This window comes from Castor canadensis, chromosome 6 (genome assembly GCF_047511655.1).
Source record: "Castor canadensis chromosome 6, mCasCan1.hap1v2, whole genome shotgun sequence".
In the NCBI taxonomy this organism is placed as follows: domain Eukaryota; kingdom Metazoa; phylum Chordata; class Mammalia; order Rodentia; family Castoridae; genus Castor; species Castor canadensis.
Window position 1 is genome coordinate 147206931 of NC_133391.1, and position 18052 is coordinate 147224982.

General features: G+C 41.3%; 1 protein-coding gene across 7 annotated transcripts in view; it reads right to left on the reverse strand.

Annotated features, from left to right (window-relative positions):
* Positions 1-18052, reverse strand: part of Rai14 (retinoic acid induced 14) — a 143932-nt gene that overhangs the window by 50379 nt on the left and 75501 nt on the right. For 4 of the 7 annotated variants that reach the window (XM_020170481.2, XM_074077641.1, XM_074077639.1 and 1 more), the window contains exon 3: positions 409-539. In XM_020170481.2, the coding sequence (XP_020026070.2) occupies positions 409-539 (131 nt within the window). Of the gene's footprint in view, positions 1-408; positions 540-674; positions 784-2420; positions 2665-18052 lie in introns of those variants that run through there. The other 3 variants (XM_074077643.1, XM_074077638.1, XM_074077642.1) reach the window with 3 other exon arrangements.

Genomic DNA, 18052 nt, shown 5'->3' on the forward strand with positions numbered 1-18052 from the left:
CTTGAATACAGTTTTAATTATGGTGAGAATGAGTTTGATGTATGGCAATCCATGAAACAAAATAGTATTATAGTACTCATAAGAAGGAAGTTAATAAATTATAATATAAATAGTAATGTTTGAGGGTAATGGGAAAACTTATTTTCCTTTTTATGTTGCTTCTTATCTAAGACAGACATCACACGCTGCCTATGGGAGGGCTCAATGTGTAATTTGGAGTTGGAAGGGATAGGAAAAAGATACATTTTCACCACATATTTTAACACAAGAATGGGAGGGAGCAATACAGTAATTTCACAAAGTCCCCATGAAGCACTTGTGAAACTCTGCTTGGCACCAAGAAAGGATTCCAGAGAATACTCTGAAAACCCTGAATGAACAGAGGGGGAAACCAATGTTTTCGCTTACGCAGTCTTGCCCTCGCTGTCGTGCTTGGTGGCGTTGGCCCCCTTCTTGCCCAGCAGCGAGGCCACTTTCTCTGCATCTCCATTCTCAATGGCCTGCAGCAGGCGGTCATCGTTCTTGTTCCACTCATTAGTCTGTGGAGCAGAGGGAAGAGGCAGAGTTAGTGAGCAACATTGGCCAAGGCCATGCTGACCGAAAGGACCTCAAAATAGTGGTTCTATTCCCAGGTCAAATCAAAACCTTTCTCACATAGACAACTTTAAAAATACCTTCTCCTTCACCATGAGGATACCCAACAAGGCTGGTTTTCCAAAAGAAAACATCAACAGTTCAGTTAAACATTGATGGTCAGCAGACTTAGATAAAGTTACTCCCTTTAACTAGAAAGATGAAGCAAGTTAGAACAGCCTCAAGGCAAGTTTACACATTAGCTAATTTCTAGCTAAACTTGACAGCTGGTACCTGAGGACAATGACCTTTGACTTATTCACTCAAGCTCACAGTTCACTCAAATGCACTGTGTTACAGAACCAAACTGGCCAACAGTTCAAGGCTACCCAAGGGTTTAAATACACATAATTCTTCATCTGCTTTTATGACCCTCTTTCTGGCCTATTTACTGGGCCTTTATTTTTGAGCCATATGCTGATTGTATTTTGTTTATTTATTACGGTACTAGGGTCTAAACCCAGTCAGGGCCTATACCTCGAGTCATTCCATCAGCCCTTTTTTATGACGGGTTTTTTGAGATAGGGTCTTATAAACTATTTGCCCAGGCTGGCTTTGAAGTGATGAGATCCTCCTGATCTCTGCCCCCTGAGTAGCTGGATTACAGGCGTAAACCACCAGTACCTGGCCCTTATGCTGATTTTACATAGTTGTCCAGACTACTAAATCAACAGAGCCAAAACTTCTTCCTGAGCAAGCAATTAAACATCAAATAGCTTTGAGTAAAGCCTCAAACAACATCAGCCCCAACCCCGACAAAATTATTCTGCAAACCACAAAAACAGTAAAGCTTTCAGGTGCACAAAAACTAGTTTTAACTTTTAGAAGGGAAACAGATGATCTCTATGTAAGAGCAAAGGAGTCTTGAGCACATAACTAAGAAGTTTCAAATGTGAAAAGGCAGCAGTAAGCCATTGAAGGTTTTGGAGCAGAGAAGTGAAAGAACAGACTCAGGGGTGAAGGAAGTGGCAGGTGTATAAAACATACAGGATTAATGAGGGGAGAGAGGAAAGAGAAAAGATGCTGGGCACATCAAACTCCTGGGGACTTGGCAGATCTAGTCTGTCCTCTAGCTCTCCTGCAGCAGGCCCTGAGCTAAACCCACTTCCCAGCGCCTTCAGCTGTGGACACCAAGCTGAGAGAGACATCTCCTCTTCCCCCAAAGCTGTCTACAGACTGATCCTTATGACTGCTGAAGATTAAGAACCCCCAGGCAAATATCATATTAAAAGCTTTACCATGGATCAATACAAGGAAATAGACAGAAGGTATACTGAAGGTTGAAAGCTAAAAGTGAGAAATTTATAGGACATTACACAGACCAAGGAGTGTTTTCACAACACTCCTAATGGAATTAGGAGACCCACTACGAATCTGCCTTCTCACAGAACAGAGATGAGTCTACCAGATAACCCAGTTTCCCCTCCCACCCTAACCAGCTGAGGCAGGAGAACAGAGTTCGAGGCCAACCTGGGCTATGTAGCAAGACGATCTCAAGTATCCACTGTTTTGTGTTTTGACTCCATGGATGAGAAAAGTCAGATAACTAAAACTAAAGAGACATGATATTCAGAAGAGAAAAGGAAAGGAAGAGCTTTGTGGCCCATGAAAGATGTGGCTGGTCACCAGAAAAGCAAGAAGAATCATATGTATCAAAGAAAAACAGCATTTCCCAAACCCAAGCCAACCCCAATTAGGTAGGGGAGGGGAGCTGAAGACTCCAATAGAAGGTAAGGAAAGCAAAGGGAGGGCAAGCCTGCATTACCAGTTGCTGAAAAAGTCCATACCTTCTACAAGGCCAATATCCTCACAGGGGCTCGGTGAGACAGAACAACTGAGACTCAGTGTGGACACAGCAAGCTGGTGGGGTTTAGATTCTTCAGAGACACTGAGTTATGGGAGTGCAGCTTGAGAGGAGTGCACCATGAGAGCTGTATGCTTTACAGGAATGAAGTGCTAGAGCTGTGAAATTGGGAGCAGAGGTGGAGGGTGTCAGCTTCCTAGCTGCCACCCACTGAGTGAATGGTCCTGCCTCTCAGATCTCTCAGCAATTCAATAGGAAGTCCCACTCCATATCTGTTATGGAGGCCAGGCCACGCAGTCCCAAAACAACTCCATTGACAAAGGGCTTTGTTAAGACTATTGCCCTGGAGTGTGTCACCCACACAGTTCAAGTTGCACCTCCCTCTCCCCACCCCAGTCTGTGCAACCTTACCTGCACCAGAAGCTAGGAATTTCCACCTGTTGCAAAAACCTCCTTACTGGAAAAACCAGCCTGGCAGGCTGAAAACCTCCAGAGGCACAACTTGGCCCTTCTGAAGCTGCTCCCATAACAACCACAGCAAGAGAGCTGAACTTGAGTGAAATCAACACTTCTATTTCAATTTTATGTGTGTGTGGGGTACTGGGGTTTGAACTCAGGGCCTTGAACTTGGTTTTTGTTTGTTTGTTTGTTTGTTTTTTAAGGAGAGAATTTCATTTATTATAATGGGGAAAAAAATAAATTGAAATGAAAGTCAACATCATTTGCATAAGTTTCTAATATTTAAAATATGTAGAGGCAATGTAAAGTTGCTTCTTTCTTTTTTTTTGACAAAGGTGCCACATTCTTTCCATGCTCAAGTTCCCACTCCCCCCACGCCAAAAATCAACTGCACAAGGAGTGGGCGCCTTTACCCTAATTTCCTCCACTATGTGTGTGTGAAAGAAACAGAGAAAAAAAGGGAATGTGTTTTTATGTGATGTTGTATAAACATATGTAGAAGAACGTGTAAGAATGTGTGACAGTGTTTGTGTGAGTGTGTATAAGGTGTGCATGAGAAGGTGTGTGTATAAATGTGTGTATGAGTGTGAGTAGGTGAGGGCCTTGAACTTGTTAGGTAGGTGCTATACCACTTGAGCCACATACCAGCCCTCAACACTATTCAGTGAAAAATAAATTTGTTGGGTTCTTTTTGGTTGTTTCTCTTTTTTTTTTTTTTAACTTTTGATTTCTTTTTGTTAAAAATCCTTTTACTTCTTAACCTTTTTTCTCCTTATGTCCCAAACCATTCCCCATTTCTGTTATAACTACACAATGCTCTGTCATATTATTATCTCCTATACCTACTTTCTCCCTATCTTCCTACTCTCTTCTCTTCCCATTCTCATTCCTTATATTACTCAATTTCCAATTCATGTATCTCTCAAACAGTGTTAAGTTCCCAAGGCATCCCCCTAGGATCCAGAGTTTTGTTCCCATGCAAACATTATTGGGAAGGCAGATAGGGTTCTTTTTTTTTTCTTCATATTTGCATACAATGTTTGGGTCATTTCTCCCCCCTTCCCCCACCCCCTCTCTTACCCCCCCCTTCTTCCCCACCCCCTCTCTACCCAGCAGAAACTAATTTGCGGCAGATAGGGTTCTAATTGTTTCATTCAAATATTTAGTTTATTACTGAATAGTTGACCTTATTACTATAGTAGGTTCTCCCACATATGTAGGAACTAAAAGAGAAACTTAGGCCAATAAATGTGCAAATCTCAGGGTAGAAATTTAAATGCAAAAGCCAAAGCAATGTTACTCCACCAAACTCTCACAACAACTCAATAACTGAATCCAGAGATAATGAATTGGCTGGAATGTCAGAGAGAATTCAGAAACCTATCTCTAAAAATGATCAATGACCTCAAAGAAGATTCAAATAAACAGATAAATGAAGTTAGGAAATCAATTCAAGACCTAGACAACAAAGTCAGGAACATGCATAGAAAAATTCAGCGAGAAAATGGGAAGGAAAAAAATAGGCAGAAATGTTAGAAATGAAAACCTCAATAAATAAAATAAAAACCACTGTGGATAGTATTATCAGCAGACAAGATCAAGCAGAAGAAAGAATGTCAGAGATAGAGGACAAGATTGAGGAAGTAGTGCATGTAGACATTTGATTTTTGATACAGAATCCCAAAACACATATTAGACAAAGGACAGACTCTTCAACAAGTGGTGTTAGGAAAGCTACATATCTTGCATATCCACACATAAAGATCCAGACTCTCAACCTGTGCTAATATAAATTTGAAATGAATCAAAGATTTTAACATAAGACCTGAAACTTTAAAACTACTACAGGAAAGAATAGTAAAACACTAGAACATAGACATAGGCAATGACTATGTCTGAACAGAACTCTAATAGCTCAACAAATAAGAGAAAGGATTGACAAGTGGGACTGCATCGAACAAAAAGCTTCTGCACAGCAAAGAAAATAATCATTACACTACAAAGCTCATAGAATGGGAGAAAATCTTTGCCAGGTATACATCTGTCAAGAGATTAATAACCAGCATATACAAAGAGTTGAAAAAAACTAACTCCCCAAAGAATCAATAACCCAGTGAATAAATAGACAAATGAACTGAACAGACCATTCTCAAAAGAAGAAATACAAATAGCAAATAAACTTATGAAGAAACGTTAAGCATTCTTGGGCATAAATGAAATGCAGAATAAAATGACACTGAGATTTCACCTCACTCCAGTCAGAATGGCTATTATCAAAAACACAAACAAAAACAAATGCTGGTGAGGATGGGGTGGGAGGTTGCGGGGGGGGGTGGGGGGGGGGTGGGGGGGGGGGTGGGGGGGGGAACCCTTATCCGCTATGGGTGGGAATGTAAATTAGTGCAGCCACTATGAAAAGCAGTATGGAAAAAAAAAATAACAACAACTAAAAACAGACCTACGACTTACCATATGATCCAGTGATACCACTTCTGGCAAATGTCCAAAAGAATGTAAGTCAGGATAGAGTAGAGATACTCCCATGTTTATTGGTTTATTGCAGCACTATTTACAATAGCCAAGCTTTTAAAACAGTACAGATGCCTTACAACTGTTGAATAGATCAAGAAAATGTGGTATATATACATAATGGAGCATTATTCAGCCATAAAGAAGAATGAAATTATGTTGTTTGCAGGTAAATGCATGGAACTGGAGATCATCATATTAAGCAAAGTGAGCTAGGTTCAGAAGGACAAAGGTCACATGTTTTCCCATACATATTATACACACACACACACACACACACACACACACAAAGAGAAAGAGAAAACATGGTTGTAGTGGTGGAACTGTCTGAGGGGGCTAGGCAGAGGAAGAGAATGACAGAGAATAAATAATACCAAAATACATTGCATTTGTATATGAAGCTGGCATAACAAAACACACTGATAGCTGTTGAATAATTGGGGTGGGGAGGAGAATTAGAGAAACAGCAAGTAATAGAGGGGGTAATCTGATTAAACCACAATATGTGAATGTGTGGAATACCGTGGTGAAGCTCCTTTAAACAATATACACTTAAACAATGAAGGACAAAAGGTAAAACAGGTCCTTTGCTGGGGGTGGGGTGGGGGGGGGCGGGAGAAGCACCAGAGGGAGGGGGAAGGGTGAATGGAGAGGGTCAAGGAGGGTGAATATGATTCATGTACTTTTTATACTTGTATGAAAACTTAAGGAGCGGGGAAGGGGATGAGGGAGAATGATAGAGGGGCTGAATCCAATCAAGGAACATTGCAAGCACATATGTAAATACCACAATGACACCCCTCCCAAAAAACTAACATGTTCTTACATAAAAATGTACAGAAAAGAAAAAAGAAAACACCACACACACACAGTAAGAATGGGTAGGGCTGAAGGAAAATCAGTAGCAGCTCATTCTCTAGCCCCCATGAGCTTGCGGTTATCAATCATGTGAACTTGTGACATCCCTAACTTTGCTATGCCTCGGTGTCCCAAGGCTTTGGCCTGGATGTCCACTGTAATTCCTTTCCAGCTCAGCTCCTTTCTCTGTAAAATCCCCCAAGTCAAGCATTGCTAGAGATTATTCTAAACAGCACTATCTGTGATAACAGACATCTATAACTACACTGTCCAATACTATAACCACAAAGCCAAAGGTTCTCAACCAGGGGAGAGTTTATCCCTCAGGGAACATGTGGCAATCCCAGCAGACAGTTTGGCTTGCTGTTACCAGGGAATGTCATTGGCACCTAGTAGGTGGAGGCCAGGGGTGCAGTTAATCCTACAATGCACAAGACAGTCCCCTCTCAAACTTTCAACAAAGCACTTACTACATGTGGCTACTGAGCACTGGAAATGCAGTTCCTGTCATTGAGGAACTGAATTCTTAACTTGATTTTTGAGACATCATGTGTCAGTAGCTAGTGGCTACCACACAGAACTGTGACTCTTCATCTGCAATCCTACGATGACAATCTACACACCCTACACACCGACAGGACAGTAAGTGTAATCTGCATCACAAACCAGGCCTGCAACTGAAGAGAACACACAAGTACTTGGCTCCAGTGTCAGCTTTTCTTAGAACACTGGGAAGTCTTACTTAACAACTGTAGCCCACACCAAGACACAAATTGCAGTGGATTTCCCCCAGAGTGCATTTTATAAGCAAGAAAAAAAAGTTTATTTAAGTACTTTTAGGACCAATGATCCCTATTATCTTAAAAGGGAAAACTATTGTCTTTTAAAATCTTTCCCTAACCTAAACTGACCAAATTAAACCTGGATTGAGAAGATCAAAAGAATGTTAAATCTTAATAGACAGGCCTAAAAGCACTAAGGCAAAAGACCACATGAAAGGATTTTCCTTTTTGGTGATACTAAGGCACTCCACTCTTTAGAGAAAAATCTGATGGCAGGGTTCCCTAATATCAGTTCCACATGGGTATTAAGGGAGTTCAATCTCTATAGAACATGGCAGGAAAGGGCCCCCTCCCACACTCTTTGGAGAACAAGGTCAGTGGCATATCCCATGAGGTCTGAAATGACTCTTGGATCTAAAGTCTCCCCTGCAAACAGCCCAGCAGCTACTTTTCTTTTGGAACAGATGAGGCAAAGAGAACATGGCTTTCCACAAGGAGATATTGAATAAATATCCCACAGCATCATTCAACCTGTAAGTACCACAGATGAGGCTCACCATGAGCAGCAAGATGGATGAATATGGGTACCCATAAACATTGGAGATTTTAGAGTTTGAAGAGAGGAAGAAACAGTTCAGAGCCAATCAGGAAAGACAGAGCAGAAAAGCTGACACCACCTTCCTCTCCTAAATTTGCCCATGGAGATAGCCCCTTCATTCTCCTCCTACTCCACACAATGCTGTATTCCATACGAAAACCTCCATGGCCAGTCACAACCTGAGACAAAGCATGTTCAGAAGCATCACTGCTCTTGAGAATCCAGAAGCAAATTCCTCTCCCCCATTCCCATCCCTCTGCACAGAGGTGTTAAATTGAAATCAAGCATCAGAACAAAGCTCAAAAAGTTATTTGGGGACTGGGACCATTTGCTCAAGTGGTTAGGCACTTGCTTAGCAAGTATGAGGCCCTGAGTTCAATCCCTAATACCTCAAAAAAAGAAATAAAGCCCCTGTACCACCAAAAAAAATGAAAAAGTCATCTTGGTCAATCTACTGCCTGAAGATTAGACAAAGAGAGAATTTGAAATTTCACCCTAACATTCCAAAATAATTCATTTGTGCTTCAGTATCAAGGAAGGTTTCTAAAGACCACCATTACACTGTTAATATCACCTCTTCCTGTGAAAATCCCCTTTCTTTAATTAGGGCTCCTTCCATAGGACAGGCTCCACACTGATCACTCTAGAGTTTCTGACTTATTATTGGGTTAATTTAACATATTTAAAAATAGAAGAACAAAAAATGATGGGGGCTGGGAGTTTAGCTCAGAGGTAGAGCGCACGCCCAGTATGCTCAATGCTCAAGGCCCTGAGTTTGATCCTCAGCACCTCAAAAAAAGAAAAAAGGAGAAAACATCAGGTGTATCATATTAATAAGATTAAATGTTTCATGAAACTTTTGTCTATTATATTATACATATATATATTAGACAATATATATATTATATTCTAGACCATGATAGAAACTATTTCTTACTGGAAAATCACAATAAAAAACACTGGAAGCCACTGATTTAGGACACTTTGTCATCCTACCACCTACATAAAGGCTAACTTGTAAAGCCTGCCCAGGTTCTTGGGTCCCTCCCCGTGATCTGCTTCATCGGTCCCAAGGGCCCACTTACTCAGTGCCACTCAAGCCCATTGTCTAGACCCAACGAAATATTGCTTTCTGGCTTTTGTTTGGGAGTTTGGGCTTGCTCATTCTGTCTCCCATCTTCAGCTCCTTGAAGGCTATTACGACAGCTTTTTCTTACCCCCTGCTGCCTAGAAAATGCTCAGTGTTTGTTGCTGATTTGAGCAGGAGGTTCTTCCTTTTGATTAATATGAATCTCTCCTGACTTAGCAAATATTTACACTTTCATTTATAAAATTCATTCTCTTCTAAACAATTATTAAATCACGTTTCAGATTTTTAAAAATTTTTTATAGGCTAAGTAAATCCAACTCCCTTAGTTTCCACAAAAGGCCAGTTTTCCAAGATTTTAATCATGTGTATACTCTCACCAAATCCCTTCATGACTAAGGAGCCAAGACTCGTAAATTCAGTCAGGGTGGAGCCAGTGTCTCCCAGTCACCAGAACTACTGGGTGCTGGCTGGGTCTACAGACTCCAGGCCCTGTGCTGGAGATTTTGATCCAGTGATCTTGGGTGGAGACTAGGAACCCATTTGGTTCAGCAACTGCTCTCACTGGCTCTTATTTCCTGTTTGGGGACAACCAGAACCTATGCGAGGTTAACCAGAGAATTTACTTGAGCCAATTTTCTTCCTTCACAAGGCCTTGTTAGGAAGTGAGCAGGAAAAGAGAATTCTCTACTTTTTCTTGCAGAACTAGGTGTGCATGTGCAACCTGTGTATAAGACAGGAATGAGAATGTTAGCGATAGCATTGGTCATAAGGGGCAAAAATTACAAATGACATAAATATCTAGTCACAGAAGACAGATAAAGAGATTACAATATAGTTGAACAATGGGATTCCACATGGCAATGAAAAGGAGCAAACTATGACTAGCTGTAACAACATGGACGGATATTAGAAACGGTATCGTGAAAAGAAGCCAGATACAAACACACACACAACACACACAAAACACCACAATAATATGACTGCATGTGCACAAAGATAAAAACAGGAAACACAAAATCACATTGTTTATGGATACATAATTGAGGACAAAATTATAAAGAAAAGCTAGGACAAAGCTGCCATAAGAGTCAGGACAGTGGTAGAAGGAGGGTGTGGTATTTGGTCAGGAGAGACACCTAGAAGCCCTGTTCAACTTCACAACCTGATTAGCAGCTCCACAGACTCTTACTTGATAACTACCTGTTAAACTACACATTCTTCTTTTGCGTGTATTTCTCTACAGGTAATTAATAAATCACATGTATCCTCTGCCCTTTTCCCTCCCATGTACAACAGAATAGAAAGGTATTGTGGGTCACTTTCTGGTCGAGTTGACACTGGGTCAAGTATATTTGGATGGTTGCATTCCCACTCAATTGTTGTTTCCTCATGTCTACTATGAAGACGATCCACTGCCAAATCTAGTTCTTAATCTTCTGGAGGCTTCATAAACCTGCATGGAGAATTTGATAAAGCTATGGTCCTTCTCAGAATCAAGCATGAACACACAAAACTTGCATACAATTTCAAAAGGTTGTCTGGCTTAAACGCCTATTCCCAGCCCACCCAACTTAAAAACTCCTAGTGTAGAAAGAGGCAGGTTTCAGAGTCAATGGTGTTTTTGAGTTGAAATTCCAATTTTACTCCCTCCCATGTAAGTGATCTTTAGAAAGTCATCAGTGTGCTGGAACTTCATTTCCTTATCTGTAAACTGGAGAAAGTCCCACCAACCTATACATTATCTTGAGAATTAGATACAATGAATATAATTGGCCTGACATATATTAGACATCCTTAAGATGGTGATTATCATTATTCTTCAACTAAGTGAACTGCACTCTTCTTTTGAGCTCTATGATTTTTTTTTTTTAATAGTACTCAAGATTGAACTCAGAGCCTCTAGCAGCACTCTGCCACTGGTCCACTTTGCTTTTAGTTTGTTTTCCAGACCAAAAGTTTGCCTAGGCTGGCCTTTTACCACAATCTTCCTAACTCTGCCTCCTGTGTAGCTGGGACCACAGTCATGAATCAATCCCATGCCTAGCTTGTTTCTGAGATACAGTCTCACTAACTTTTACCTGGGCTGGCCTCAAACAGTGACCTTCCTGTCTCTGTCTCCTGAATAGCTGAGATTACAGACGTGAGCCACCATGCCTAGCCTTCTATGAACTTTTAACATGTAGAATAACCATCTACTTTTAACATCTACAGTCTGACAATCCATTACCCATGTAGAGGCAGGTAATACTTCAATGCGAATTTTCTACAATGTTCCTTAGAAATCACATCTTAAAGGGCCCGGGAGAAACCTTCACAGATATGAAACTATTTTATTAAATATGGTTCATTTTCCAGGAGGCTGTTTAAATAGACGCTATTTCAACAGAGCACACAAGGCCACATTTGCCAGTTCAGGAAGCCATATGTTATGCTCCAGAGACATGTGTAATGTGTTAGCTATGAAGAGCTACATGTGGGAAAGGCAGACCTTACCCTCAATGTGGGCTCTCAACATTCCTGCTAATCTATCACAAATGAGATTTTTCAATGGCCAGCCGGTAAGTTTCCTATTCATCAAATCATTTCCAAATGACACCCACTTGCTTAAGAGTTTTCCCTTGAAGCTTAGCCTTTTGAAAACCTTGCCTGTCTCCATCCAGGGGAGCAAACCATGTCAACTGCATGATGAATGCTGGGGCTTTGGCAACTGGCAACATCTACCCTTAGCCAGATGTGGCCTGATCTTTTATATTGGTTTAATCATGGAGAGCTGAAAGGCCAGTGGAAACCCAGTGGTCACAGACATCTGGCTTATGCTCAGGCTTGAGTTTTGGAGTACATCAGCCCAGTCCAAGTAATACAATGTCACAGACCAAACTGGGAGGAGAAAAGAGAAAGAGTTTCTTTAACTTTCTTTAAGATGCTGGAGCCTGAACCATCACAAATTAGAAGAGCCCTTCTTGTGTGGATCTGTGGAGCAGCCATAGGGAAAAATCTATTTGATGGATTATCTTTGAAAAAGTTGCATTTCCTTCTCCAGTTAATAGAGTGCAGACCGTTTTTGCCAATATAATCAGCAAGACCAAGGTGAAAGGCATAGTAAACAGTGTTTGCCCTGGAAAGGTTTCAGGTTCATACTGTCCAGAAAAAAACAGCACACATTTTAAAACAGAGGACAAGAAACAGGCAAGCTGCATGCCTGCATTGTACTTTGCACTGTTCACTGTACCAGTAAGTACTTACTCATATCTATCTACTAGGTGCAAAATAATATAAAAGATTCTATACATGCTATACAAACAAGTGAGAGCCATCAGAATCACTCACTCATATGACAAAGTTACTTAGTTCCTTTTACATGACCACCATAGTCTTTACCAAATATTCTATACAGTTGTGAAGATAAAAGGCAGTGTTACCAGAAATATGCCAACAAAATAAAATGGAGTCATTGAGGCAGTCACCTAACGTGAGTGAAATGGAGAACCAACACCAAGGAAGGGAGAAGACATTTATCAGCAGGGAAATCAGATTTCGTGCCTGGATCATAAACTAGACATTGCAATGAGCAATGTTTAGGTTAATGGAGAGAAGACAAGGGTGAAGAAGGCACAATGCGTTTGGTAGAAAGTGTAAATAAGTTGATCCAAGTGAAGCCTTATAAGACTGTTCTCCTTAGTGTTCACAGAAAACCCAGAAGATTACCAACAGCTCATAACACATTTGACCCATCTCCTAGTTTCAGCAAGCCCAGAAGTTCCAGAAAGAGTTTTCCATATGTTTAGTTACTTTAGACCAGAAGCTGATAAGTCCACCTAAATTGAGTTTTCCCTTTCCCTACTTTTTTATCTTAAACACACATGTAGGTTATATTACCTCTGCTATTCACCCTGAAACCCATCACCCTCCCTTTAACAAGCTGTGTTGGTGGTTCCTGTGGCCTTTTCCTCATCAATAGAGAATGTTGTGTCACGGACATAATGTTGTTACAAACACTTTCATCCAGGACCAGGCAGTTCTCTGTGCCCACCGACTGCACCATACAGTTCTTATCATTGTTCCACACCTCTTGTCCTCCCTGCCACCAGGACAAGGGTAACTCTCCTAGTTAGGCTTTCCCATGTTTGTCTTGCACAGCACTGGGCACAGCTATAATTACATGGTATTTCTGTAAGGTCTGTTGACTCCTAGTGGACTGCAATTCCAAGGGCATGGACAGTGGCCAGCATCTGTCTTGTTCACCACCAAACCCCAGGTGGTAAACCCCCACCCACTGCCTGCCAGATGGTAGGGGCTCAACTCAGAGCTGTTTGTGGAACAGTTTTTTCTTCCTTCTACCTTGGGAGTCACTATTGATGAACTCCTGCTATACTAATTCTTGTCTTAAGCTACAAATATACTTAAATTCTCCACTATCCTACCACATTCCTCCTCTGACTATGTTGATTAATGTCAAAACATTAAATTTTAAAACCATGTCACATGAGGTGAAAGTCTCCTTGGGACAAAGCTAAGTCTAGGAATAGGTCAAGTCAATTTTACCCTTTAGAGAGAAAAATTGTCCTATTTAATTCAATTGGTTTCAACCACTCATTTATACTTACTTTGCATGTGTATGTGTGTGTGTGTTGAAAAAGAGAGAAGACAGAAGAGGGAAGAGAGAGGGAAAATATGACTCTTACATACTATGCTAATCCTGAGGACAAAATTATGCATATGAAATGTTGTCCTTCAAAGAGTCATATTTTAACAAGGACAAAAACACACTCAATAATTATTTGTACTGTCCTCTGTCCATCTACTTCTTCCATCCTTCCTTCTTTCTTTCCTTCCTCCTTCTCTTCTTTTCCTCCCTCCCTCCTTCCTTCCTGGTGCTGGGGTTTGAACCCAGTGAGCTTGCTAGGAAGGTGCTCTACCACTTGAGCCATGACCCCAGTTCAACTGTAACTACTTATAATAAATAAAACTGTTTAGTGCAAGAAAGTGAACTACATTACAACTTAATTAGTAGCCCATTTTACAGAGAAGAACCCAAGGCATAGATTAAGGAACTTGAACTAAGTCACTGAGAGATTAATGAACTTGAGTTAAGTCACTCCATTCATTTTCTCAAGAAGAGACAGTTGAATGGAAAGGAAAATAAAGGAAGAAACCTTTTAGGATGAGGAAGGATGAAGTACATTTACAGACTGAGGCAAGCAAAGGAATCAGTGGAGAAAGACAGAATGAAAGACCACATAGGCACTATGCGTGGAAAACTGGTAAGAGGGGCTAGGAAGAGGGGGACTTGAGGATTCACCTCAGGCAGATGGCTGATCTTTGCAAATCAAAGTCATGTTCTGCCTCTGAGATAGTGAAGAGGAGGAGGTGGGGGAACAGAGATGCCACAGTGGAAGGGAAGTCACAGTGTGTGTTTTATGGCTTTCATTTTTTTCTTGGGAAAGTGGGAGGCAAAGCAAGAAGGGTCAGTGGTGGGTAAGAACCTTGACAAATGGTGGTACTTCCAATAGTTCCTGGGGGAAATAAGAAAGGAAACCCACTTAAAACAAAGAAAGAGGTTTTCGAGCGGCCCTGAAGGTCCAGCTGGGAGTAGAAAATGTAACTCCAGAAAGGAATCATTTAGCAGCACCATGTGATGTTTCACTGGAAGACTGGGCAGGACAGAAGCAAGGGGTGATGGCCAAAGACTGGGATGAGGAATTAAAGCAAAGACTCCAGAGTCAAGAGGATGGGGAATGCCAGTGAGAGGTAACCTAAAGTGACTGAGATTGGAATGGATGTGGGCAGTTCCAGGACTTATTCCTATAGATCAGGGGCGGGGGAGTAGATAGATCATGGAGGAAAAAGAAAAAAACAGAAGCTGGAAGCCAGAATTCTGGATAAATATCAGGGGAGCCACTTAAGCTTTGGGACATCCACCCAAAAGATAGTGAAAAAGGTGAGATGAAGTTGGCCCAGCACAACCAAAGTACACCTGAGGAAAGAATGCTGAGACTGTACAGCAAATAAGCCCAGCCTTGAAGACATGGCTTCTTGTGATTTGCTGAGTTCCTATGATGTGTATCCCTTCCGGGTTAATGTATTTCATTTTAATCCTCGTAATCACCTGCACTGGACTGAACAGGGCCCCTCGAAATTACTGCCCTCCCAGAATCTCAGAATGTGACCTTATTTGGAAATAGGATCTTTGCAGATGTCATCAGGTTAAAATGAGGTCATACCGGTTTAAGGTGGGTTTTAAGTCTTTATAAGAAAAGACATAGGAGGCTTGTGAAGAAGACTGTGTGACGACATTAAGTGTCATCATGTTGCCTGCCATTAAGTGAGGCACACCAAGAATCACTGGCAACCACCAGAAGCTAGGAGAGGCGGAGAGGGATTTCACTATAGTCTTTGGAGGGAGCAAGGCCTTGCTAACACCTTGATTTTGGACTTCTGGTCCCCAGATAGGTGAGTATCCACTTCTTTGTTGTAAGCTTCCCAGTTGTAGTAATTTGTTTCCATAGCCCTCAGAAACTAATCTATAAGGTAGGTATTGCTTTCCTCATTTTACTGATGAGAAAACTATGAAACTATGGCTTAGAAAATATAAGCATCTCAACCAAAGTCAGAGTGCAGAACAGCTGGAATTCAAACTCAGACCCCTGGTGCTCTTACCACTGCAGTTTCTTGCCCCTGCATACGTCCATGACAGTGAGGAGAAACCAAGCTGATTGGAACAGAACCCCACATCACAGGATGGTGGATCATATGGGGCAGAGGGAAAGACCTGGACCTGGAGGCATCAAGACCAGAAAGTGATCTCAGCAGTCTTTGTCTGTCTGTCTGTCTGTCTATCTATCTACCTACCTACCTACCTATTACCTATCATCTTTGTTGCTGGGGACTGAACTCAGGGCCTCGCATACTTAGCTATGCCCCTAGCTCCTCTAAGTCCCTTTTTAACACAGGAACTACACCCAAGGCATACTTGGTATTCTATATGAAATTTGTAATTATATGAAAGCATGACTTTGTTTTTGTTTTTGTTTTGGCAGCACGGGGGTTTGAACTTGGGGACTCACACTTGCAGGCAGGTGCTCTTACCGTTTGAGCCACTCCACCAACCCCAAGGCATGATTATTTTTTACAGACATGTTCATAACAAGGCCTCTGTGATTAGTGATCTCTTATAAATAAATAAATGTATATATAAATGGGATTAATTTACTCAAAAAAATTCACTGCTTTGCTGGTGGAGTGGCTCAAGTGATAGAGTACCTGCCTAGCAAGTATGAGGCCCTGAGTTCAAACTCAAGTTCCAGAAGAAACAAAAACAAAAAAAAAAAACAACAACAAAAAAAAATTCACTGCTTTAAGGGAGGTACATGTGTAAAAGTGAGTGTCTTATGCTCTGAGCACACGAACAGACATGTCTGTCTGTAATCCAAGCATTTACCAGAAATATTTTTGGCATGTATTTGAAATAATGAGCAGATACAACTCCTAAACTATGTTCTTCACCCAAGTGGCACAATGTAGATTTCACATGAAGCATCCAGAAAAATGAGGTCAAATACAAAACCTGCTGACATACTTTTAAGAGTCTAAATGGAGAGAGGGGAGGGTGGTCTCTATCCTGATCATAACCAAGCATCAAGCCCTTTATAGATGTTCAAAAATTAACAAGAGACAAAATGATAGCCATGGAAATGGTCCTTGAAGTTAGAAACTCAGTGAAATCTGATTGTTCTGCATTCTCTGCTGTCCCTCTCCTTTCCTCTATTACCCCCCCACATACACACGACCACGCACACACGCACCCACACACTCCTCTCCTGGAACCAGTTAGTTCAAGAGTTGAGAACAGAGATCTTCAATAAGGTTGGAGTGTGCTCCAGGCCCAGGGCACTCAATTACCTATGGCTCATTTCCTTATTTGGGGACTAAGAAAAAGATTTAGGACTCCAAGGTTAGGGTAGAAGACCAAGAGAGCTACCCATACTTGATATCTCTTAACTCTAGGCACATGTAAGTCATAAATGAATTTGGGAGTTGAATGGTGTCCTCCGAACACTAAGTAAAAAAGGTGAGATGAGCTGGTGGAGTGGCTCAAGTGGTAGAGCACCTGCCTAGCAAACATGAAGCCCTGAGTTCAAACCCCAGTGCTGAAAAAGAAAAAACAAAAACAAACAAACAAACAAAAAAGGTGAGATGAGGGTGGCCCAACATAACCAAAGAGCACCTGAGAAAGAAGGGTTGAGCCCAGCCTTGGAAAAATCAACTTTAATTGGAAACAAGGTCTTTACATATGTAACTAATTAAGGATCTAGAGTCAAAATTATCCTGAATTTAAAATAGACCCCAAATTCAACCACCATTGTCTTTATAACCATTGACAAGACACAAAGACATAAAAGAAAATAATGTAATGTTTGCAGGATGTGCCTACAAACCAAGAATACTGGCTTACTGGAACCCACCAGATGCTAGGACAGGCATGGGACAGATTTCCTCTCTGAACCTCCAGGAGGAACTAATCCTGGTCATGCCTTCCTATTGGACTTCTGGCCTCCTGAACTGGGAAAGAATAAATTTCTGTTCTTTAAGCCTGTCAGTTTGTGGTATTCTGTTATGGCAACCCTGGAACACTAATACAATGACTCACGGAGAGACGGCTGGTCGTCCAGTGGCCCCCAGAGAATTCAGTCCCTGCTCACTACAGGCCATTGGCAACCCTCTGCAGCAACCACACACTATGTTGGTTGGATTCTTGTTTGGTTATAATCCCAGGTCGGTATATCTTGTGCTTAGCATTTACTTCAAGGCCAGTGGGAATGTCAAGTTCTTAAATAGATACTCTACATTTCTCAAAGTTTCTAAAGGAAGTAACTTTTCATGATCAAAAGATAAAATGATGGTTTAAGCCAATGTTTCTCAAAGAGCATGATTACAAGGCTGCACATTAGATTCACATAAGTATCTTTGAAAAAAATATGAATGCCTTTAAAAATTCTCTCTGTGACTCTATTGTCAGCCAGAATTATTCTTCCTTAGCAATAATAAGCCTGACAAGTTAGCCTCATGTTAACCACATCTGTATATGTTAAATGCCAAGGAGGGTAAATCTCAATATTAGCACCCTCAGCACAAGCAGACTTACTGCAGCCACGATACCCCCTGAGAAAAAGGGCCTGACCCAAGCTCAGATGTGACCCTCCTTCAGATGTCCTGCCCGTCATCCTGCTCTACCTGCCTTGTTTAGTGACAAGTTTATCCAAGATGGACATGCTGGTGTCTTCATCTTCCCAGCCAGTTAC